This window comes from Mytilus galloprovincialis, chromosome 4 (assembly GCF_965363235.1).
Source record: "Mytilus galloprovincialis chromosome 4, xbMytGall1.hap1.1, whole genome shotgun sequence".
NCBI lineage: Eukaryota > Metazoa > Mollusca > Bivalvia > Mytilida > Mytilidae > Mytilus > Mytilus galloprovincialis.
Window position 1 is genome coordinate 7,367,050 of NC_134841.1, and position 25,900 is coordinate 7,392,949.

Genomic DNA, 25,900 nt, shown 5'->3' on the forward strand with positions numbered 1-25,900 from the left:
TAAATAAACAGATTTTATACAGATATACTGATCGTGACAAGCTTAAAACTTAATAACTGTTTAACTGTCTGTATGGTGCAAGTTCTACGAACATAGTAAAACGTTCAATATGAACGAAACATCTAAATACGATATCACAAATTGTCTTTAATTCGCATGTATATGCATCTGTTTAGTAAAATTGAAAACAATCTTTTAATTTGCGGTATTGGTCAGTTAATTTAGCAGTAAAAGAAGATTAGTTTTTATATGTTATGATATATAATTGTAACTTTGCTTATATATATAGTCTTTTGTTAAAGTTACTGTATATCACAATTGTTTTTGTGCTGTATATAAATCAAACCATATTTTTATTCTGAATTGTTTTAAAGTCATTTCTTGACCCTTTAAAGATTTAAGTACGCGGTATGGGGCTTATTAGTTGTTGAAGGCTGTACTGTGGCCTATATTGTGTTTTTTTTTCAGATGATACATGTAAATATAAATACCAAATGGTATACCAAAGGTAAATGTTAGAAAATAACATCTAAAATGTTAAAAGACCAACATCAAACTGACAACGCCATTTCAAAACACTTAAAACGACCAAAAGACCAACATCAAACTGACAACGCCATTTCAAAACACTTAAAACGACCAAAAGACCAACATCAAACTGACAACGCCATGGCAAAACACTTAAAACGACCAAAAGACCAACATCAAACTTACAACGCCATGGCAAAACACTTAAAACGACCAAAAGACCAAAATTAAACTGACAACGCCATTTCAAAACACTTAAAACGACCAAAAGACCAACACCAAACTGACAACGCCATGGCAAAACACTTAAAACGACCAAAAGACCAACATCAAACTGACAACGCCATTTCAAAACACTTAAAACGACCAAAAGACCAACATCAAACTGACAACGCCATGGCAAAACACTTAAAACGACCAAAAGACCAACATCAAACTGACAACGCCATGGCAAAACACTTAAAACGACCAAAAGACCAAAATTAAACTGACAACGCCATTTCAAAACACTTAAAACGACCAAAAGACCAACACCAAACTGACAACGCCATGGCAAAACACTTAAAATGACCAAAAGACAAACAACACACTGACACTGATGGCAAAAAAACTAAAAACAACTTTTTTTCACAAAACACAACAGAAAACAAACGACAGAGCAACAGGAACCCAACCAAAACCGAGGGATGATCTCATGTGTTACGGGACGATAGACAGATCCTGTGTCACAAGAGTTTCCCATGTAAGTACTAACCCAGTGAAGGTATAATTTGGTAGGTCACATGATTAGGTTACAACCTATATTTTTAATTTGAGTTTTAGTTTTTGAAGCGGGATTTTGATTATTCATAGTTGACTAAATTAGCTGATTCATGTTGCTATGATAGAGATAAAATATCAAGTCAAATAAATCTGTTTACTTTAATCGTAATAATGTTTGTTCTCATCCGATTTGATTGTGGAGACAGTAAATACTATTTTTAATTAATAATATGTGACGTTGTAAACATATTTTGCCACGTAAGTTAGATAAATAACTGAAAGTAATTTTTATTTACACTTAAAGTATTTGTCAGTGAATTAACGAAGTGCGAGATATTTTGAATTACTAGTAATCTTTGTAATTTTTAGCTTATGATTTATCAAATATGACGGATTTTGTTTGAAGCTTCATTTATTTTGATAAATACAGATAGAACACCCAAAATAAAAATTGATAGGAAACTTGTAACGACTATTAGAAAATTCAAAATTTATTATTGATAATTATAAATAAAGCATTCAAGCATTAATGAGAATGAGAAATGACAAATTCACTATATGGTTATCCATAAGGTTAAATAACTGTATTGTAATGAAAGCGACTTCGAGTTAGAAGTTTTGTTTAAAAGGGGTTTGTCTTGATTTCCCTTTATAGTTTTCAGTGTTGTATTTGTACTGATTTGAATATTTTTATTTCGATAATCCATTACTTTTGTCTATTAGCCTTTGTTCAGCATGAAAACTCATGTTTGCATTTCAAAGTTGAACATTTGGTCAAGTGTAAAGGTAAAGCATTTACAGTTATTCAATCAGTGTATTTGCATTACATGTATTACATAAAATGAACTAATTCAGTTATTAAACCAGGAGAAACACAAAGGTTCAACTAGTGAATCATTGTTGACCGCCTAGGGCACATGAGGAAACCTTTTGTTTTTACATGTCTTTTCTTCGTTGTTTCTTCAGTTTAAATGATCGACTCATGTTATTTTCATTGCCCTTCACATTCTTATTGTCGCTTTATAATAATTTTCTGTAGTTCTTGGTCTAAATTTGAGTTCGATCTTTTGATTCTTTTCTTTTTTATGATTGACGTGTGGTTTCTCTTTGGTAAAGTTTAATTATGACGTCTAATGTTCATGTCGTCCTCTATAACATGCCATAATGCACGGTTTATTAAATCAATACTTATCATGGCCTAACAACTACAGCAACTGTTCAAAGACATTACATATTAGTTAAAAACAAACGTAAAGAAAAATAACATTCCAAATTAATTAAAAATTTTTACTAAATGCAAATTCCAATAAGAATATCTAGCCGATATTATGATTAAAGAAGAAGCCTTGTCCATGCATACATGTTTGAAGAATTTAAAACAGATTACTAGTACACTACGCGAACACAAACATAGAACTGTGATTAGCCTTTTCGTATTTATGCAGATTCGTCTTGTTCTTAAGAGTGTTAACTCGAGTTTTGCGTGTTTCCATGTTTTTTGTTGGTTATTGGGTATCTACATTCATACATTTTTCAGAACTGCACAAATCATAACTCATTGATAAATATCTATTAAAATTTAGCATATTACTTTGGCTCGTTGAACTATAACATAAAATCGTAAAAATGCACACGTCGTAATAAAAAAGTTCAACTACGGTTGCAGCATATATATAGATAATAGTATGTTTAAACTATTATGTTAGGTATTACAGACCACATATTGTGTCCAGTACTTTGATCACAGCAACACTGCTTGATTATCTTGTTCAATCATTCAATCAAATAATTAATTATTCCATTATTAGCTGTGTTTCCCTGTCCTGATAAACTTGACTTATATGGTTGTCTAGGGTACGATGATACTTTCCAGTCGTATGTTGTTAATTTCATGCAATTAACTAGCAATGATTTATTTTTATAAATTGTGACTTGGATGGAGAGTTGGCTCTTTGGCACTCATAACACATCTTCTTATATTTGATATGCTTGTTTTTTCGTACATTGTTTCGATGTTATAAATAAGCCGTTAATTTTTTCGTTTTAATAATTTTACATTCTTTATGTCGGTGCCTTTTAATTATAGCCGACTAAATGTTACGGTTTTACACATTGTTGAAGACCGAACGTACAATGGCATAGTATTGCTTATACTCTCACCTCATTAACTCTCATGGATAGTTATCTCATTAGGTATCTTACCACATCTCCTCATTTATATATTATAATATACGGTTCATAACGTTTTTTACCCTCCCAACGTTTAATCAGAACCTGAACATTACTCCAATATAATGAAAGAAAAAATGTCGTTAGATTGACAATGGATGTTTTATATTGATAGATAATTAAGGTGGGAATCATAAAAACAAAAAGGAACAAAGCTTAGAATGACTGTCGTTTTTATCCGAACCACACATTACATGTCATATGTATCCTCGATCTTACCAATACTAAACATAACAATCATAGCTATTTCTGGATTTCTTACTGTTGTGTTTACCATTTAACACTTAACTTTAATTTCGGTAGCTAATTACAGGCATTACTATCTTCGTGCGTTTGTATTAATGAGTCGTTTGTCAAATGGTTGGCGGTTGTCTATAGTTATTTACAGGTTGCAGTTTTATCTCATAAACTGTTAATACATGTACTTATAAAATAACATCAAATTTGATTTTATTAAACTGAAAAATATGGTTACGGCTTTTTGCAAATTCCGTCTTTTATTTAATCAGTTCACTTCCTATAGATTGATATTTCTTTTATACTTACAGGTACATGTAGAACTTTAAAATGCTCTTGCAATAACCAAATTAAGAATTCGTATTATTTTTCTGTAAGTTAGTGGAAAAGTTTAACTTAAAAGTTATGTTCAAAGAAAACATATTACATTATTCACTTAATTATTTAATCAAATTAATAATTTTTAAAATGTTCAAATTGCTTTTCCTTGTCAGGAATGATTTCAATACCTACTTTGTTGTTATATTTAACAAGTATTTCCATAACTTTAAGAAAATAAAAATGCACCATACATATCAAAGAGGTGATTTCTTTACATTGCTTAAATGGACAACTGTAGTAGCTGTTTTATGAATTTTAATTATTTCCTCCTACAAACTTCTCGCGAGATCTGCTTTTTTTGTTCTAATTTAATGCCTGGTATGCGCATACACATCGTACATTTTTAAAGTTTGATTGCGTAATTTTATCTCCGTTGTTTCTTTCGGTTTGCACTATCTCAAAGAAAACTTGTATTATCTTTTGGAATAGTTGTACTTGGTATTCAATGACAGAATTTTATCTAGACTGTATGGAAAGGTCGAATTATTTGCTTCAGCTGGCAATTTTGAATGACATTTTTTAGTTAATTATTGATATATCGTATTTATTCAGACATACTACTTTTTTTTATTATAAATGGAACATATCACAAAGGTGCGTATATCAGTTTTGTTTATTTTTCCATTCGCTATGGCGCCGCAATGCAACTGAAAAAAGCTTTTATAGTACATGCATCATTACATAGGTTTATCAAATTTGATTAATAATTGATTCCTTAAAATCCAGTGGTCAATTTGTCATTTATTTACCAAAATAAGAACAATCTAACATATATAAAATAGTCGGTTTAATGGGAATGAAAGTGGAAAATATTGACTGTCACTCAAAAACACGTGCAAGAGTATGGCTCCCTTCACCATTCGTACTGAGCAAGTCCCTATTCTCGTCAGATGTTACTGCTTCATCACACATCATATTTTTTCCCCTCAATAAGATGTCTCTTGTCATTACAGTCATTCTTTAGTTACTGTGACAATTAAGTCAAGCTAGAAGTCGTATAGAAAGAGTACAATCATAAGCACTATATTCATAATTGACTATACTTTTGCTAATTACTCTATTCTTCACAAGTTCGTTTAGTAACGCTTTATGTACAACAAGATTGCCTGGTTTGGTTTTATTATAAGCAACAAACAGAAGTAAATTATAGTCAATTATCAGTCCAGTGGTTATGTTGGTAGTCTTTCTTTATGATTACTAGCAAAACTTGTCGCACTTACTAATATCCATATACACAAGTATAAAATTTGATAAGACATAACATTTGTTTTGTCAGACTAGTCTTATTGGATAAATTTAGGCAACAATACTTTACCGTTCAAATCACATCAATCGATTCAGAAGGTTAGAAAGTCTGATATAGGTCTGACATATACAAAGTATATTTGTCTGATACAGTACAATTTTTCATTTTCTTTTACCCTGCAGTTAAGAGTTATTCAATACTGTGTAAGGTGTTTGTAAACAAGTCACACACGTGTACTCCGTTTGGTCGTTTAAAATGATACATTAATAAGAAAAACCAAGCCCTAATATCTTGTTTCTCACAACTTTTGTCGCATTCTGTTCGTTAAAAATACTGTATAAAATATGTTATCATTAAACCTTGAATTCGTCCTTAAGACATGTTTTATCTGAATTTGACTATTTGTTATTCAAGACAAGATAGAAAAGATTTTGTAAAAGATATAGTGGTTTCAGATATCCGTCCTTTTAAAGTATTGCATTGAATGTGCTGATACCTTTAATGCTTGTTATTGGTATATTACCTGTTAAGCATTTATTGTAATATTACCTGGACAATTATGTGATACTCATACCATTACCACTTCTTTCTATCGACTAATGATAGAATGATGAAGATGTACTTCTCCCTAACCTAGCTTAGAACTCTTACAGTATGTAAGTCATATGACAGTTCGGATGACACGTGTCTGTGAAGATCACGACAGCTAGGAACTACCTATAAGTAGGAGTAATTATTGTAGGTTTTCTTCTGTCGTATAACAAATGCCATATACCACATATGACGAGGATAGAAAACAGAAAAGTTTTCACCAATCAATATGTTGATAGGCTTTAATAGTTTCTCATTCATAAACTAGATAGCTTCTGTAAGGTAAGACATCATTTTACATGACTTTTTTTGTAAAATATGTAGTATTTGTTTTAATACTTTTTCTGTTTAACGATGTGTATAACAAGGTTAATCTTGAAACGGCAGACTTTATTTCTGGTCTGACACCGTTTAACATGGTTAATCTTCAGACATCTGTCTATATTTTTTTTATATACAAAGCAAATGTATTGGACTTTTCCTAAACAAAATACGGGAATATTGGATATAGGCTGAGACATCAGAACTATTTCATTTTAAGAATACATTGGTAAAAATTCATTTATATACTAGTCAATGCTGTTTTATTGCTGATCTTTATCTTGTGTTTTCTGACACATTAAATTAATAAAGGTAACCATATATACATTAATTTAATAAAATAGCATTGCATAATGAAATATAAAAGTCGGAAAAAGTTAGTATTTTCTTGACTGAAATAATAATGATTTATAAAGTTGCGCTGAATCTGTTCAATAGTATTCTAAATATTGTAAAAAAAAATTATACTTTAACGGTAACTTTCCCTTAAAGTTTAAAATAAACATTACCCTGCTTGAAGATAAAGGACTTTAAGTCCTCAATAAGTTCAAAATAAACCTAACTCTGCTTGAAGATAAAAAGTCCTCAATATATTGAAAACTCAAAATAGCATTGAAATACTTGGAAACTTTGTACAAAAGATGCCCTTTAATACAACATGATTGACAATTTGTTTCTGTGTGACGACCACAGACCATTATTCATTCTGTTGCATTGATATATACACATAGTATCTGTACTAATTGATGAAGGAAATCATCTCATTGTTAACTAAATCTGATGAAATTCAATAATCCAACGTAGTAATATTTAATGATACTCGTAGGAACCATCAATGTCAACTATAATCTGAAGCTTTCTCAAATTTTCAATTTATTGATGACTTTTAATCATGTTTACCATGATATTCCATGAGATAACATAGAATAGATTAATTCAATTTAATTATTGGTTTTTAATAGAATTCATTTGTTAATTTGTGTTTTGCTTTTCACATATTTACAGAAAATAAACGAGGCATAGTTAGGTATTGATATTCATGCTGGATTCGTAATTTACTTCTCATGGTTTATTATGGCTAGTCTGTAAATCACAAAATAATTTAGCAACAAGTAATACAGACGTTATTTGATTACTGATCTAAAGCAAAAATCATCAAGCGCTGCTCAGACATAATGTTTGACAATGTTTTGTTATAATGTTTTCTAGATACCATAGATAATGTATCATTTCATTTTTATTGATAGCAAATGTAGAGATTTAAATTCTATTTTTCAGACTGATTGCCAAGAAGTTGAGAAATTTTTCGAATAAAATAGAATTTAAATAATTCAAAGGGAAACAGTCATGTGATGGAATCAATGAAAGAAGTAAAGGAGTGGTTCTTACAAAAATGTCGTCTGCTACAAAATGGTAACAACAACGAAAATATGCCAAATGCAAGTGAAAGTTTATTCCCTGGAGGAATGACCCCTAAAACAATTCCAGATTTTGTAATTCCAGGCTCTGGAGAAAGCTCAAGGAGACCTAGTTCAGAGCTTGGTTTATTTGAAGATGACATCTCCTGCAGGTCAAGCTCACAACGAAGTAGTATTGCGTCTTGTAGATCCAGCCCAAGAACCTCTATAAACGGTTCTATACCTGGACTTTCAGTGCCTAAAAATACGGATTTATGTCGGTCCGCCCCAGTTTCCCCAAAACATGAATCTACGCCTATTATAGCGTACAACGACAATTCACAATCAATGGGATATTTAGAAAATATATCTTCTGAAACGAATGCTGATCCTTTATCGATAGCTGCCATGTCTCTTCCACATTTCCGTGCGAAAACTTCATTTGGGTTTACTACATTATCACAGAGTCCACATACTCGTCGAAAGGAATCTTTATTTCACACCGGAAGTGAAGGATTGCTATCTCAAGGTGACAGGAATAGATTATCAGTGTTGGAAGCATTAAAAGTACGATGCAAATCAGAAGTTCTGAACGATTTTGAAAAACTGGATTTTGAAGCCTTTCAAAAATCAAAAATGTCGGGTACGCCTTCTGTAGTTGTCACACCTTCTTCAAACGTAAATCGACCGAAATATGAACGTTTATACGTCAGTCATCTTTCACCTTCACCAAGGTCAAATTGTCTGCAAGTACGTACTGGCCGAAGAGAGAAATATTTCAGACGTCGTTCATCTTTAGTTGGATTAGAAGACTCGCCGGTGTCTTCAGAAGAATCCATTCCAGAAAACGTTTCTTTTACCGACGACAATGGTCTACCGACGTCGTGCCTTCAGCCTGCTAAAGTATCAGGTTCTCCTTCTACAAAACGCCATTCTTCTCCTCAGCTTCTGGAGGATGAACCACCTACAGATATGGAGCAAAAACCGAGATCTAGTTCGTGTGGATCCTTAACAAAAAATCAAATTCCTAGAACCCAGTTTATTGCAGAATATGGGGAATTAAAATTTGCGTTTCATTTCTTAGCAGCTTCAAGGTTGTTCAAAGTTACAATAATCAAAGCTGAAAATCTTGGTGGTGTGGCGAAAACAGAATATAATATAAATTCATACTGTAAGGTATATCTGATGCCTGGAAAGATTCAAAAGCAGACAACGGACATGATAAAACATACCAAAAATCCAATATTTAGCCATGAGTTGACTTTTCATTCACTTACACTTGAGCAATTACACTCAATGATTTTAAGGATAAAAATATTACACAAAGCACATAACCTGAAACTCCCAGAATTTCTTGGTCATGTAGACGTAAGTTTGGACAACTTTGATTTGATGACAGAAAATAGGATGTGGAAAGATATTGATGGAAAAAAAGAAAGAGAGGTATTTTTTATTATATACATTATTTTTAAGCGTTAAAGGACATGTAAGTTATCCTTCTATAAAACAGTGGCCCCACTTCACAAAAAAACAAAACATGCGTATAGTTAAATTTTTTTTTAGAAAAAATACTACCTTTATGAATGCTTAATTTGGAATGACCCTCTTAATCAACTTTGAAATACTTTCTTATTCGTGCTACAACCACGATAGAATATATTTTATGTATTTTATTTGTTAACCCGGAAGTATAGTATTGCCTGTGATGTCCTTTCATTAATCGGTAATTCAAAAAACGACTATTTTCGATTTACAATTTTCAATTTTAAAGCTAACAGAAGAATTTTGGTTTAAAGGTATCTCATTTGAGTTACAGATCAACATTCGTTCCATTTTGAGTTATCGTTTTTAACGACATAACGACCTTTGCAAATTATAGAAATAACACTTAACCTAAGCTTTAATTATTTTCAAAATACCTGTTGATTTTTTGTTTTGTGTCGCTGTGCTTGTGCTGTACACATTTATATTTTCCCTAATTTATATGAGTTTAAAAAACAAATAGGTTTTATACCTAGCGTAACAGTATACCGGTGTTCAAAAGTCATAAATCGATTGAAAGAAAACAAATCTGGGGTAAAAACTAAAACCGAGAGAAACACATCAACTCTGGGGAAATCAAACGGACAACAGGAACACCGGCGTGCAATAAAATAAACACCAACACACATAGAAACGAACTATTTGATAACAAATGCCACATTCCTTACTTTGTACAGGACATTTTAAGAAAACAATTGTGGAATGAACCTGGTTTAATGACTAGTCAAAACTCCCGCTTCATGACAATGTAAAAAATAATATCGCTAAAATGACAACACTACGTGGTAGTTAAAGGTGTGATAACTATATTCTTGAGTAACACAAAACAGCCTCAAATGGTTTTTTTTTATGTTTTTTTGCGTCGAATATGAAAACTTATGGTAAACACCATACGTTGTTTTCTTGTTGTTTTATTTAATCTGCTAATGTTTTTCAAACAATTTCTGTTTTATAAAATTTAGTGCATTCAAAAATCACGCATGTCTTATGTTGTTCAAATTCGGCTTGCTTCTGAGATGGAGATCCGATTGTAATACCATTAATTGCTTCTGGTCTTAGAAGACCTTCTTTTTATTATTTCTGATAAAAGAAAGAACATAAATTTCAGGATTTAATCACGACTTTTGTCTGATTTGCCTGCTTATATTCTGATGTTTCAATTGTACGCGATATGAAGTATGATTATCGATTTTATTTCGTTTAGAGAAAACATACAAAAATCTGATTTTATAAAGGTTTATCCCATTACCAACAAAAAATCTTCGTTGAAAAGACTGAATCAATACATGTCCTTTTATGACAAAGATTGTAATATGGAATAATAGGTTACACTTGTATATGTCGAATAACTGATGACTTCTTCATTTATAGAAATAAATCATATATTATTTAAACTGAAGTGTGATTACTTCTAGTTTACTATTAAATATACCAAGAAAGGGGATCTTCAAAGCCAAGCTTTAAAGAAAATTTCTGTAAATATCATTTAAAAACTTTAAAAGTTTATATGTTTGACATATGATTATACATGATAAAATTACATTGATATATTTTATAGCTTATTGTAAAAGGAGTAAATGATTATACTTGCACAAAATGCAATATGCTACAGATGTTTTTGTAGGATAAAACACAAGTAAAAAACGTAACCTTTAAGTATTGGTGGCTTACTTGGATTTTATTAAGTTTTCTGTTCAATTAGTAATTGAACAAATGCATCAACTTGAAAAAGATGAAAAATTAAAATAAAAAAAGATGTTTGCAATAAATGCATTTACTACTGTTTTTTTTAGAATTGAATGACATTCTTTTGAAATTCAAAAAAAATGAACACTGTACCTTGTAATTTTTTCCTTAAAAAAGTAGCTATGCCAGTGTTCAAACAATGAAATACAATGCGTCACTAAAATAAACGGAAATAAAAAAAATGGTGTTCAGCTTCAAGTAAAAACACACATCTTGAACTTTAATGGTACTATGTTTAAATGTTCATAATGTATTTGTATTTATAGGATATTGGAAGTTTGGAAGTTTCACTGAATTTTTTGCCACGTGAAGGAAATTTAATAGTTGGAGTAAAGCAAGCTAAAGGTCTCCCTCATCACCAAATCACAGGACCACCAGGTTGGTATAGTATAAGGAACACCACCGCATAATAAAACAAGCACCATCATATAATGTAAAAGCACCGTCATATAATGAAATATCAACAGTATATAATAACGCATACCACATAAGACAGCTATGGCGTTCCATACATGTTGAAAAGACAAATGAAACATACCGACATGATCTTATCATAAACAAACCGTTTTATGATTATCATATCCGTTCTTGTGATTGAAATATATGTGGATGCTACTTCTAGGGGAGTATGAATGTTGCCAGTGCTCCAAAAGATAAGCATATTTTGATTGACATAATGTTTTTAAAAATTCAACATGTTTTCTTTGAAGAGTTGACTGTAGGATTCTACAGATTATTGGTGTGTAAGCTTGGGTGTGGTGGGGGGATTATTCACGAACTGACTAAAAGCCCGAATGACCTCTGGATCCCATGCATGAATATCGCGCATGACTGGATCACAATGAAGTTTCCAAAATAGATTCGGTGGTGGACGTTTTTTCCCAGAGGATATGACCAACCCAGTAGTCAGCACTTCGGTGTTGACATGAATATCAATTATATGGTCATTTATATAATTTCCTGTTACAATATTGAATTTTTCTAAAAACTAAGGATTTTCTTATCACAGGCATAGATTACCTTAGCACAACTTCTGGAATTTTGGGTCCGCAATGCTCTTCAACTTTGTACTTGGTTGGCTTTATAACTATTTTGATCTGAGCGTCACTGATGGGTCGTATGTAGACGAAATGCGCGTCTGGCATACTAAATTAAATTCCTGGTACCTTTGATAACTATTTGGCAAAGATAACTATTTGTCAAATCGTTCTAAAACAAATGGAAAAAAGTATAATTGACAAATCCGATTTTCATTTTTTTGTACACATGTCAATCATATAAGAATTATACATATTAGGCAATCAATGATGAATTCCATCATAAAGCTACCGATTGGAGATATATTTATTCACTTTTATAGTCTTGTGAATCTATTTCTGTGTGTTCTTATAAGACAACATCTTGCACACGTTATAATTTTATTGAATTTTAAACTGAATATATAGAGAGTTGTCCAGCGTTTAAAAGAAGCACCCTTATAACACATCCATCACATTACACTGATCCATCATCATCCAGTAATCTTTCAACGATGGGCTATATTTTCAAACCAATTGATAAGCTCTTAAAACGTTATTCTGCAAATTATTTTCAAATGACCTCCTTTAGTTTGTTTCAATGTCTTGTTAAAACATCTGTATTGCATGTTGGTAATGTTGGTTGGAAAAGGGGGTTCGGAGTGGGGGAACGTGACGAGGATCATTTGAAGTATTTGGATGATACGAATCTATTGGTGTTCTTCATATTGATGACTTTATTGTTGTTTTTATTAGTCGGATTATTACTTCCACCCTGTAGATTTGGAAGTAAGGGACACTACAGATACCGTCGTTTTTGTGAGTGGATAAAAGCATGCAAACGTTTTAGTGAGTTATATGCAATAGTAGTTCAACTTATCTAACACAAATACATACTTTTGTTAACATGGGAATATAATTTGAGTACTTTCTATTACTAAAAACTTGTATGAATGAATAAAAGCTTTAAAATATATTAACCCTTCCTTATTGTAAGGCACCGGTATACCTTAAATTATAATACTTAAATTCATATCTTTATTACATAACTAAAACTAATCCACTCCTAAATTGTTAATGTACTACCTCTTCTTATACATATGCAATCTTTTATATTTAACCATTAAATTATCTTAAAAGATATCAGTTAAAAATATGAACTATGCACGTTATTCTTATGTTATTAATATAGTAGAAGGAAATTGACGCTTGGTCTCTTATAACTGTTAATAGACTGAACATAAGTGGTCAATTTCTGATAAGATTTTATATTAATTAGTCCATCCTTTTCAAAAGGTAATCAGGTGTTATGTAATTCAAGACACTTTAGTAGGTTGAGTGAACTATAGCCATTCTGATAATAGACGGATGATAGACGACTCAATTGATTTGTTTTGATTTTTATGTAGCAACACAGAAAATTAACGATTAACTTTAGTTTTTACACTGGTATAATTGGAAAATGTGATAGGCATTGTTTCACAAAAATGCATCTATGACGCAAACACTTAAATACAGGTACAGTTAATATGGGGACGAAGTCATGACGAAGTCCCCAATTACGGTAGAAAAATCAATAATGAAAAAAAATCATTTCGGGAAAATTTCCCGAACTTTTCATTCTACTAATGAACTCAAAACATTTAAGTTACAAAAAAAATAATTCATACAGACTTCGTCCCCATTCACAAGTAATGCCTGCCTCATATAAGCAAAACTTTTTTTTTTTTTTTAGTTTATCCTGACTTTTTTTTTTGAAAAAGTTATCAATTGCACCGTTCTCTCTATTTTTCTTATGGCAATAATTGGAATCAAAATTGCGAACATGTACCTGTATATTATTTACCTATATCATAAAATTGAGAATGGAAATGGGGAATGTGCCAAAGAGACAACAACCCGACCATAGAGCAGACAACAGCAGAAGGTCACCAACAGGTCTTCAATGCAACGAGAAATTCTCGTTCCCGGAGGCGTCCCTCAGCTGGCCCCTAAACAAATGTATACTACATGTTACATATACATGTATCGCAGGAATAGATTACCTTAGCTGTATTTGGCAAAACGTTTAGGAATTGTTGGTCCTCAATGATCTTCAACTTCGTACTTTATTTGGCCTTTTATAACATTTTTGATTCGAGCGTCACTGATGAGTCTTTTGTAGACGAAATGCGCGTCTGGCGTAAATATCAAATTTTATTCCTGGTATCTATGATGAGATCATATACATAAGTAAACCTAGCCACTACAGATTAAACTGAACACTGTCTCGACAAAAATTGAGAAAAGTCACCAATAAATATAAATGTTAGAATATAGAATAGTTTTACCCATGTAAAGATATCTCTGATCATATATCATTTGAGAAAATAGAGTCTGATAGAGGAAACCGGTCATCGTTATCGAAGAGCACATATTTCGTCAGGAAATTGTTAGAGAACTTAGATGGAGATGTACAGATAATCGAGTTGTACTAGGCTTTTAGATTTTCTTTACAGAAAACTAATACTCAGAAACTAGAAAGACAGATTTTGATAACAACATTCAAACGGAAAAGCAACTGATATGTTTTATTGAGGGACCTTCTTCAGTAAATGATTCAGAGCTATTCAAAATTGACGAAGATTTAAATATGTTCGTCAATACACGAACAGCTAAAGAAGGAAACTTCATCCAGTTCAATCAATATACATCAATTCCAATTTCACAAAATTCTTTATAAAATACAGTGGAGATCACTTCTAACCTATCTTCAAATCTCTCAGAATATGTCAGGAGAACATTTCTAGGACAAAATGTAGAACCTTTAAGACAGTTCTAGCTAGAACAGTTATAACCAAGAACTGAATTGGTCATGTCTACCTAGAACTGATTTAGACAGTTCTACCTAGAACTGACCAAATTTGCTGACAGTTCTACGGTTAGAACTGATTTGGTGACGGTCAGTTCTGTTGACAGTTTTACAACTAGAACTGATTTGGACAATTCTTGTACTTGTTTGGTTTTATAACTTTTTTTGGTCTGAGCGTCACTGGTGGGTTTTATGTAGACGAAACGCGCGTCTGGCGTATTAAATTATAATCCTGGTGCCTTTGATAACTATTAACACCACTAGGTCAATGCCACTGCTGGTGGACGTTTTGTCCCCGAGAGTATATCACCAGCCAAGTAGTCAGAACTTCGGTGTTGACATGAATATCAACTAAATGGTCATTTTATAAATTTTCTATTTACAAAACTTTGAATTTTCGAAAAACTAAGGATTTTCTTATCCCAGAAATAGATTACCTTGGTCGTATTTGGCACAACTTTTTGGAATGTTGGGTGTTCAATGCTCTTCAACCTTGTACTTATTTGGCTTTCAAACTTTTTTATCTGATCGGATTTTACCGAAGTACTGGCTACTGGGCTGGTGATACCCTCGGGATATCTGATTTGTTCAACAAGCTATCAAATATGATTCGCTTAGTTTGGAATTTTGTTTTATTCGAACCTTGACTTAATGACCAGCTAAATACATTTTCATTTATCTATATTGCTCTCAAACGTTTGGCATCAATTTATCATATTAGCATATGCTTTAATGTTACTGTTTCCAAATACTGAGGCCTTGGACAATTTCAACAAAATAGAAAAAAAAATGTCAAACATGATGACGAGTTAAAAATGAAAATACACGCTGTATCAGTAACAGTGTAGACTGTCTGTGTTATGCTTTCGGTATACCAGAACAACCATGTCAACTATAGCCTTTGAAAATATTTTGTGTAAGCTCTAGAGATGCTGTAACATAATGGTAATAACAATCATTTGTCTGTTATAGTCTAGAGGGACATCTTAAATTGCGCCTTTGTCTTTCGTAGGTTATTATTTTAGTTTCAAAATGACATTATGATATATCGTGGTATTTTAATAATCGTAAATGTCGAGGTCACAGTCCAATTAAATATCTGCTAGAATGTGAAGAATCAATTTGATACAAATGAGAGGTTTAGTCAAATGAAATGATTAATTGTCTAAAACTTTCTCTTTAATGTTTTATTCATCTTTTATAATCAAAACGGTAGGAGAGCCTAAATAGGGATTCAATTGCCTAAAAGATATCTAAAACTATAATCAATAGATAGAAGGAGATGTGGTATGAGTGCCAATGAGACAACTCCCCGTCCAAGTCATAGTTTGTAAAAGTAAACCATCATTATAGGTCAAAGTATGGTCTTCTACACGAAGCCTTGGCTGACACCGAACAGTCAGCTACAAAGGACCCATAAAATGACTAGTGTAAAACCGTTTAAACGGGAAAACCAACGGTTTAGTCTTTATATAAAACACGAGAAACGGAAAACATTTATGAATTACAGCAATACATCAACAAACGACAACTACTAAACATCCCTTTATATAGTGAATTTGACCTTAAGAAGCTATAAACCCTCGTGTGGTATTATTCATCAGCTGTGTTTTTATAGAAATATGCGTAGTAAATCAATTCCGGATAAACTTGGTAGATAAAATTTGTTTCGTATAAGTACCCGGATCACGAATACTCTAGAATATTATTGTTGTTATTTATTGATTTCATCTTTTTCGTATATTGAAGTGGATCTATTAAATTTTGTCATTAATCTAAGGGTTTGGACATTAGGGAAGAGTACATCAGTATTCTATGCGTCGCTGTCCATCATGATGTGTAACATATAGTTTTGATTTATTACTCACAGGCACTTGTTTCTATCCATTGGAAGACCCACTCATATATCATAAATATACGTTGATAGTGGGTCTTCAAATGGATAGAAACAAGTGCCTGTGTTATTACTTGCTTAAAAAATAACAAAGGCCTATTTTCTTTAGGTTTTTACACCCCCATGTATTTATACCTTAGTTATCCCAAAAACCTGGGCAAGTGGGTTAATTCAGATATCCACATATCAAACTTGGTACGTGTTGGCTTAATATTTCATTTTCTTAACTACAAAAAATGAGGCGCCGCAAGACAAAAAGGACGATAATTATTTATAAGTCGAAGGGAAACTTGGTCCATTCGGAGTACAGGATAAACAGACATCCTAAATACTTAATGATTAAATATTCAATACCTCAGACAAACCACTTAATCACCATCAAGACGTTCATGTCAATGCCTGGAATCCCGTAAGTTAAAACTAATTATTAGTCAATTCACTGGGATAGTACTCGTTAGTACTTGAACGTCAGCGTGGTTCTATCTTGTACATTACAAGTAGGAAAGCTAATATTTCTTTGTCTAAAAGGGGTACTCAATTAAGGGTACGAGTGTATTTTGACGAGAATATCTATAGAATGTTTGCGTGATTGTAAATTAGTTTCTGTCATATACATAAACGTCAAAGTGATTTCAAAAGCATGTTTTCCGCTGTTAATGTACTTTCAAGTTTCATCCATTATCTGTTAAACTATATTCGGAACTACAATTAAACAAAACGTTTGATAAGAGACATGACTACCTACATTTTTAGAGGTTTATTAGCACGTGGTCTACGCAACGTTTAAAGAAGTACATTGTAATACTTATCTTTGGTACCTAATTGTTTTTTAAAACTGTTTAAAATTAACAAATATATAACCACAATAAAAACTGCGCATCAAATGGTGAAAATCATGACTTACTCTTGGGGCAATGAAAATCAAATGGAAATGGAAATCCTCCAAAGCTCTATTTAAGTACAAAGTTATTGTAAGGTGTGTAATCTACTTTGCTCGTGTAATAGTATTAAAGCTTCTAAAGAACGAACATTTTTATCGCTCACAACATCCATTCCTTCAACTATATAGATTATGTTCTGTTGTTGAGTAGTTTAGTATTTGGTTACTGAGTTAAGGTTCTCAATATATCACATTGTAATGAAGTTAGGAGTATACTTTATAGGGCTGGGCTGGGTGTAAGTTCAGATGTATTTCGCCCCCCCCCCCCCACCCCCCCACCCCCATCTTGTTATATTTATATACCAACCAGGAATATGACAGTTGTTAACCATTTGTTTGATGTGTTTGATGTGTTTGAGCTTTTGATTTTGCCATTTGATTAGGAGCTTTAGGGACTCGTATCGTTTTATGCTCATTGTACATTAATCTCTCTGAATTTGTGATTATGTTTATGTAATCTTATGGTTATTCGTGGAGCAGAAAGACATTAACAAAAATTGTTTGAAAATACAAAATTACTAGTTTGCACTCCACTCACCCTAACAAACTGTACACATTGTATATACTTTTTATACCCGCCCACCAGACGTAAGATATTACGTCACCGAATCTCCTACGAGTTATTTCGAACATCTTAATACAATTACGTTTTACCATCACGATATCCCATGAAATTACAATAGGATCTGAAAAATAAGCAGAAGTCGAATATAAAAATAGTGCGCAGTAATCAGCTTTCCTGAGGAATGATACTAAAAGATGTATAAACTGTTTCAACTTACCCAAAGGGTATTCAATGAACTTATTGGAAACGAATGATACGTGTGACGTAGTATTCCAGTTATGTGTATAGTCTTGTTGAAGGGCGTTTGTTTTGGATGTTTTATATAATTTCAAAGGGTGATTCTACAAACTATTAAAGGAAACATTACCATCGAATAAAAAAAAAACCCTGTGTTATTCATCTAGCAACAACGATTTGACATCCTCATAACTTCTGCAATTATGACTAATATTTATTGCATTTTATTTGCATTGATTGCAGTTCGTATGGATTTAAATCTTAAAATGCACGTTTTACCATCTTATAATTACATTAGATGTATGTTTCATTATAATACTTTATTCTGATTGGCTAACAGCACATCACGTGTTATTCCTTAAGCAATTGCATGTCCAATAAAACTTTTCACTCCTGATAACATGTTGTCCCAAAATAAAGTGCACATGTGAATTAAATAAAACAATTATAAAATTCGTGTTTTCATGATCCTAGCTAAACAATGTAGATCAATGTAATTATAAGTATTGAATGCTTCATTTTGTATTTTCATAGGGTTGTAAAAGCGTTGACCGTGCGCACATTTTTAGAATGTACATCGGTCAACTCTTTTACACCCCAATGAACTTACAAAAAGAAGCATTCAATTCTTAATATATGTCAAGTAAAACCAGGGATGATCTGGCTACAACTGGTTTTTACACCTTTGTAGTGCGATATCCTTCGTTTTAACGTGTATGGCTTCGAATACATTCCATGAAGGATAAATGATTGGAAACAATCTCAATGTTACGAATTTGTTTTGCATAGTACATATGAAGGTACCTTATATATATGTCATTTTGAATACTAAACATACTCACGAAGTTTAAACTGAATTTACTTCAAACGGACCCAAAACACAAAACTAGATAATTTTATTTAAAATTTACACTATATATGTGTCATCTACAACATATACATTTACAAGGTCTCGCTTTCACGAGTCCATTTTAAGTAAGTGTTGCCTACTGCCTTTATTATATATATTAAAGAGTTTACAAAACATGTTTATGCTTCAACCGTACTAGATTCACAAGCCAGGTATTTTTAGTTCTTAACTGTAAAATATTCATGTAAACATACCATATGGATATTTTCTTAGTATGCGTAAAGTATCAGACGTAATCAGATAAATGGGAATTGTTCGTGACAACTATCGCAAAACAACCTGATTAGACTTCTAACACATAAACCTCGGTACCTAGACAAAGTATGAAATTACTAGAAAATTGATACTGAAGCCATATCAAAGGAAAACTTAACAGTTATTTCCCATTTTTATTTTCATTAAAAGAAACGACATTTATGAAAAACACACATCTATTTTTTTTATTTCTTTTTACATGATTACACCGACATTTCTAGTTATTTTACTACAAGACCATTTTAAGAAGTAAATTAACAAAAAATATCAAAAGCTCGAACACATCAAACGAATGGAAAAACAACTGTCTTAAATCTTTTGCTTGTGGGCGCCATGATACTCTCCATTTTTCTTTGACTTTTGACTTTCGAATGTCCCCTCTGTACCTTCTGCTTTCTTTCCTCTTATAAGTTTTATGTTGATGAAAAGATCGTCCGCAGCGCACAAATTCATACGCCTGGTTTACTTGACTACACGACTTGCCAAAAATAATTCGTGAAATGAAATTTTCCCATACTTAGAATAATAGAAATAAAAGAAATAACTGTTGATATATCTTGTCCATCTTTAATGCAATGTGCGATATTGAATTTGCAATTTGAAGTTTAATATGTTATCAATCATGGTGTCAGTTGAAAATTTAATTACGCATCAGCCATTTGTGTTTGTAAATTTATGTTATAAAGATATGTGTAAAAAACACAACACACATAAAAAGTGCAACTAAAATAATTTTTGAATGTTTTAAATTTCCATTTGGTTTTTAGGGAACAGTTTCAAATACAATTCTTGTCAAAAATTGTATTTTGATTATAATGTATAGTCTTGAATATAAAGAAACGACCCTGGGTGAACAGCATATGCATACATTCTATAGGTTTATGAATTACAAACAAACTTTTAAATCAAGAAAACTTTCAGAAAAACAATTTACAAAATGAATCTTCCAAAAACTAATTGTAAGTTTTAGGAACATGATACAAGTAAAATTGTTTTTCATTACACTGTAATGATTTCCTGTTTTATATAATTAGTCTATAATATTTCAATTCCAGATCCCTATGTTAAGGTGGAGCTAAGCCAACCAAACCGGTCAGTCTCAAGAAAACAGACGAAGACTAAGAAAAACACATCTGATCCGATTTATGATGAAACATTCAATTTTTCAATATCGCCAAAAATGGATGATCTTGCCTATACAACACTTACCATTGCCACTTACGATCATGAGAAGTTGAGAAGTGACGAATTGATAGGACAAATAAAATTTGGTGTTGGTGCGGTTCAAGAAGGCGAGATTGACATGTGGGAAAAATGTATAAACTCACCAGGGGTAGAAATATCAGAATGGTTGTTTCTGTTGGACAACGATGATATTAAATAAGGAGAAAGATATGTTTTCACCGAAGTGTCTGATTGTTTTTAACAAATTGGTGCTATTTACTTTCTTTGATTATTTGACGCTACATATCATTATTCAATTTTCTGTGTGCTTACGCTTGAGGAAACCTGCCCGTTTGTAGGAAAAATCTTAATCAAGTGAAAACTTGTTTGTTCACAAAAGCCACGCTCCCTAAATTGTTTATTTTATTTTCAACAGCTATTAATGTTTTATAATTTGTGATAACATTAAAGAAATATGAAGTTCATGTGTTGAAATTTTATTATGCACATGCACAAGAAAGATTGAGAAGTAAAAACAGCACACCCTGAAATGTCTGACTATTTCTCCTACCTTCCTTAACCTCTATAACTGGACACTACATTGGATCCTCCAGATTAAAGGCCACCAAAGACCTCGCCTCTGATTCACGTACCCTTCCGAACGCAAAAAAAATTGTTGGCCACTTCCCAAAACGAGACACGTTTGTAAATGTGGAGATGTATTAAACTATATCATATAGTATATACATAGATGGAAAAAAACTCAGATAAGATCAGGCCTGAATGAATGAACATAAACAATAAAATTCAATTAAATATAACATTATATAATGACATTTTTTTGTATAAGATCTAAATTCAGAATTCTAAATTTTGAAATCGGAAAAACGTAAATTAACATAAAACAAATGGGGAAATTACACTATATTAATATCACTGGCAGCACCATACTTACATCACGCAAAAAAAAGTACGGGGAATGTGGATAAAATTTCTTAGATATAAATAACACAGTTCAAATACACTGACCGATTGAACACTGACCACAGCAATAAACGACACCAACTGAAATACAGGCTCCTGACTTTGGACAGGAACATTCAAAATTTAAAATAGTATGTTGGCGCCAAACCCTTCTCCTAATCTGGAACAGTGGTGTAACGTTACAACATAAGAGCAAACAATGTAAAACAAGAAACAAAAAACATATATGCGAAACGGCCGAAACTTGAAACCGACAGCCAGTACAGGCCCTTGAGTTGTGACATGTACATATAGAATTTGGTTAAACTCGTTTGTCTAACCCGAGACTGTGGTGTAACAGTACAACAACAGAACAAATTATAAAAATCAGTTGAAAAAGGCCTTACTCATCAGACTGATATATATATAGAAAAACATCTAACAAAAACAGAGTGGACATGTACAGGTACTTATAAATCCACACAACAGAAAGGCATTAAGTACAAATCTGAGAGTACTCACAGTTGCTGACAGCATAGATTTAATGTCTATGTTGACAGCTAGATCAAAGCCAATAACAACTTATTAAATAAAATCATATGTCTAAGACTAAAATACAATTTATTCACCGAAATCTTGGTTTTTTCTTTGATGCTTGTACGACCTTATCTTTATATATATTGGTTATTGGAAATTACACTTTTGGTAATAATAACCTTCATACAAGCTCTTATATTTGTGGTTTACTTTGATGAAGGCGTGTCACAGTTTGCAGAAATAACTTTTCGTTGAGATGTACCGGTTTAATATTTATACATGTTTCGCCCTTTATATGTTAAAAAAAATCTTGAATATGAATTAAAAAAATAGTGCTTTTGGATCTGTGACAAAAAACGTCCAGTTGCAAATATTACATATATATATCAGAATAAGAATAAATATAAACCATGCTATGCGCTAGAAAAACACGCTTGTTAACGTGCTAAATATATAGTTCAGGAAAACAGGTCGAACATAATACTGACTCCGGAGGTACCAGTCGTATTCCTCTTAAAACAGCATGGTTATCAGAAAACATCAATTACCAATTTCCATGTCCTTATTTTAACCCCTACCTGGCGAACTTACTTTTACGAGAAAACTGAAGCGTTATTGATTAAAAGACGATGTGGAATATATATTAATAAGACAGAGAAGGCCCTAAGGACATCACATTGCCGATGAAAAGTTTGAAATATCTTGATGAGAAATTACTGTCAACCGTAGGCTAACAAACTGACCTAAAAGTAACATAGCTTATTAAATGCTTCCACAGAACTTTAGATAATGAATACCTTTTTTGAATTACAAAAAGAGTTGACGAACAATTTATAAAATCAACAGTAAACACTGCATTCAATTCTTATAACATTAATGTGACATGTATGTCTGGGATTCCTATCTTTGTTTTATATTTATGAACAATGTTCATTTCGAGACTTAATATGGACACAATTATAGACATAGAAATGATAGTAAGCATTGATATCTTCTTAGATCAATAGTCATCAAAGGTAACAGGATTATGATTTAGTACGCCAGACGCGCGTTTCATCTACATAAAACTCACCAGTGACGCTCAAAATATTTATAAAGCCAAAATTCAAATCTATAACAATCAGCACGCTCAGACATATGGGCATAACGAAATCAGAGGTCTATATCTTAATAAGATAAAATTGAGAATGGAAATGGGGAATGTGTCAAAGAGACAACAACTCGACCACAGAAAAAGAACAACAATAGAAGTTCACCAACAGGTCTTCAATGTAGCGAGAAATTCCCGCACCCGGAGGCGTCCTTCAGCTTGCCCCTAATTAAATATATACTTGATTCAGTGGTAATGCTTCCATTTAGTGTAACAGAAAAATAACGTTAAATTAGAAACGCGCACTATCAAGTTTTTCCTGCTTTACCTGTTGGGTAAATGCAAAGTATAACACACAAGTAGAAATGCCGAGATATTCCAATATATATTCCAATCCAATATGATTTTATAATTTACATAGGTTATTACATTTTACTTCTAGTAACTATGTGTTTTTTGGGGGAATATTGCTGCATTATATAAACAACCCGAGTATGATTTCATTCAAGCAAGTGGAACAAGAGACAATTAAATGGCTTATAGACTTATGACACTGAAGTTTTCTTAACTTTTTTATCGTCTTATAGATGTGTACTTTTGTAATATGTGCATCATTTCGTTTTGTTGAAAGTAGGACATTTATATTTAAAAGTGGAGGAAGGAACCAGCGAATGCAGTTCCTGTCGTCCCATATTACGCTTGTGGCGACGTCAAATAATGTTAACGGACAACCTTGCAAGACATATTCATTAATCCTTATTTTTTATAGATAACCCTGTAATCTCAATTCAATTTGAAGTATCATCTTCAACTTTTAAAGTACTTTTTATTGGTATAGTAATCAAAGCCAAAATATAATCTTCACAAAATCAAATTTCCTTCTTTTTTTTTGCCGTTAAAGTTTTGTGAAGGCATGAAAGTTTTGTGAAGGCATGAAAGTTTAACTTGGACATTTCCGCAATACATTGCAAACCTATTGTTTTGAATTGAATATGTAGCTCAATTTATTTAATAATTTGAATATTTGGAGCTCACACTTAGTACAAAACGATCGTGCTTACAATTTAATAACTTATGTGTTAAAATTTTTTTAACTGAAATGTTTCAAGTTTACAAACTAAATTTCTCCTGGGACAGTCATTTATTCATATTCTTTTCAAAATACCTATTCAAATTTTATATGGAGACGGCCATGTAAACCAATACTGAAATATATCACGTCATAGAACATTCATACAAAATCATGTCGAAGAGTTGGGTGAACATTTCGCAAATGGTTCGAGTTTTATGTTTCGAGTTTGTTACATGGGACAACGCTAAGTAAACGTTTTTGCTAATAATCTGTGTCTTCCGAAGCCTATGAATATTATATTTTTATTCTTTCTTTATCATAATGTGAAAATTTAAGACGCAATCTTTATTTTCATATATAATTTGAAATATCTATTCCAGCATTTCTAAGAAAATTTTCTTATCAAATATTTACTTAGTGTTATTTTCGTGGTAGTAGCAATATTTGACGTTACGTCCATACTAAATTAAAATTAAAATAATACAAGATTAACTAAGGCCAGAGGCCCCTGACTTGGGGCAGGCACAGAAATGCGGCGGGGTTAAACATGTTGATGAGATCTGAACCCTCCCCCTATACCTCTAGCCAATGTAGAAAAGTAAACGCATAACAATACGCACATTAAAATTCAGTTCAAGAGAAGTCCGAGTCTGATGTCAGAAGATGTAACCAAAGAAAATAAACAAAATGACAATAATACATAAATAACAACAGACTACTAGCAGCAGTTAACTGACATGACAGCTCCAGACTTCAATTAAACTGATTGAAAGATTATGATTTCATCATATGAATATCAGGCACAGTCCTTCCCGTTAGGGGTTTATCCTAAAGTAATGAACTAGAGAAGTTCTCGCTCGGACACACACTCCATAATCTAGTATATTATAAGAGCATAAACCTATAATAGAGTGTTCCCTTTGATAGTTGTAAAATGTTCATTTTTTCTTTTGATTCTTAAAGTAGCAAAAGACTGAATTGCAACATAAATGTATTGTATTGAGACATCCAGATGTATCTTTGAAGCCTGTTTGTAATGTTCTTGTATTCTAAAGATATATTTACCATCGGCGTTATCAGCTGTCCTCTTAGTTTTACTCAATGCTTAGATGGTTCTTTACTAAAAAGAATAAGACTTTAATGTGAATATAGGGATGACTAGCTGTATGAAAGAGTTACGTCTATGTTACAAGACGGGGAGATGCACACCCAATGAGACCATCTACCATATAAGTAGTACTAGAGACTTAATGACGTATGTATGAGCAACGAAATGTCACCGTACGACTTTCAACAACGAGTTAATTAAATCCCACATAGTCAATATATACAATATGCTTTTATTTCAAAAACACTCCGTCACATTGACATGTGAAACAAGAGGTAAATTACAAAAAATACAAAATACAATCACATACAATTAAAG

At 32.1% G+C, this 25,900-nt stretch overlaps 1 protein-coding gene across 6 annotated transcripts in view; it reads left to right on the forward strand.

Moving 5' to 3' along the window:
* Nucleotides 1-21,297, forward strand: part of LOC143071257 (uncharacterized) — a 44,308-nt gene extending 23,011 nt beyond the window's left edge. For 2 of the 6 annotated variants that reach the window (XM_076245452.1, XM_076245453.1), the window contains exons 2-5: nt 7,574-9,135; nt 11,247-11,358; nt 12,753-12,845; nt 20,704-21,297. In XM_076245452.1, coding sequence (XP_076101567.1) covers nt 7,648-9,135; nt 11,247-11,358; nt 12,753-12,845; nt 20,704-21,032 — 2,022 coding nt within the window. In that variant the 5' untranslated portion in view covers nt 7,574-7,647 and the 3' untranslated portion in view covers nt 21,033-21,297. Of the gene's footprint in view, nt 1-4,594; nt 4,732-5,889; nt 6,257-7,573; nt 9,136-11,246; nt 11,359-12,752; nt 12,846-20,703 lie in introns of those variants that run through there. The other 4 variants (XM_076245454.1, XM_076245455.1, XM_076245456.1 and 1 more) reach the window with 4 other exon arrangements.
* The last annotated feature ends 4,603 nt before the right edge of the window (nt 21,298-25,900 follow it).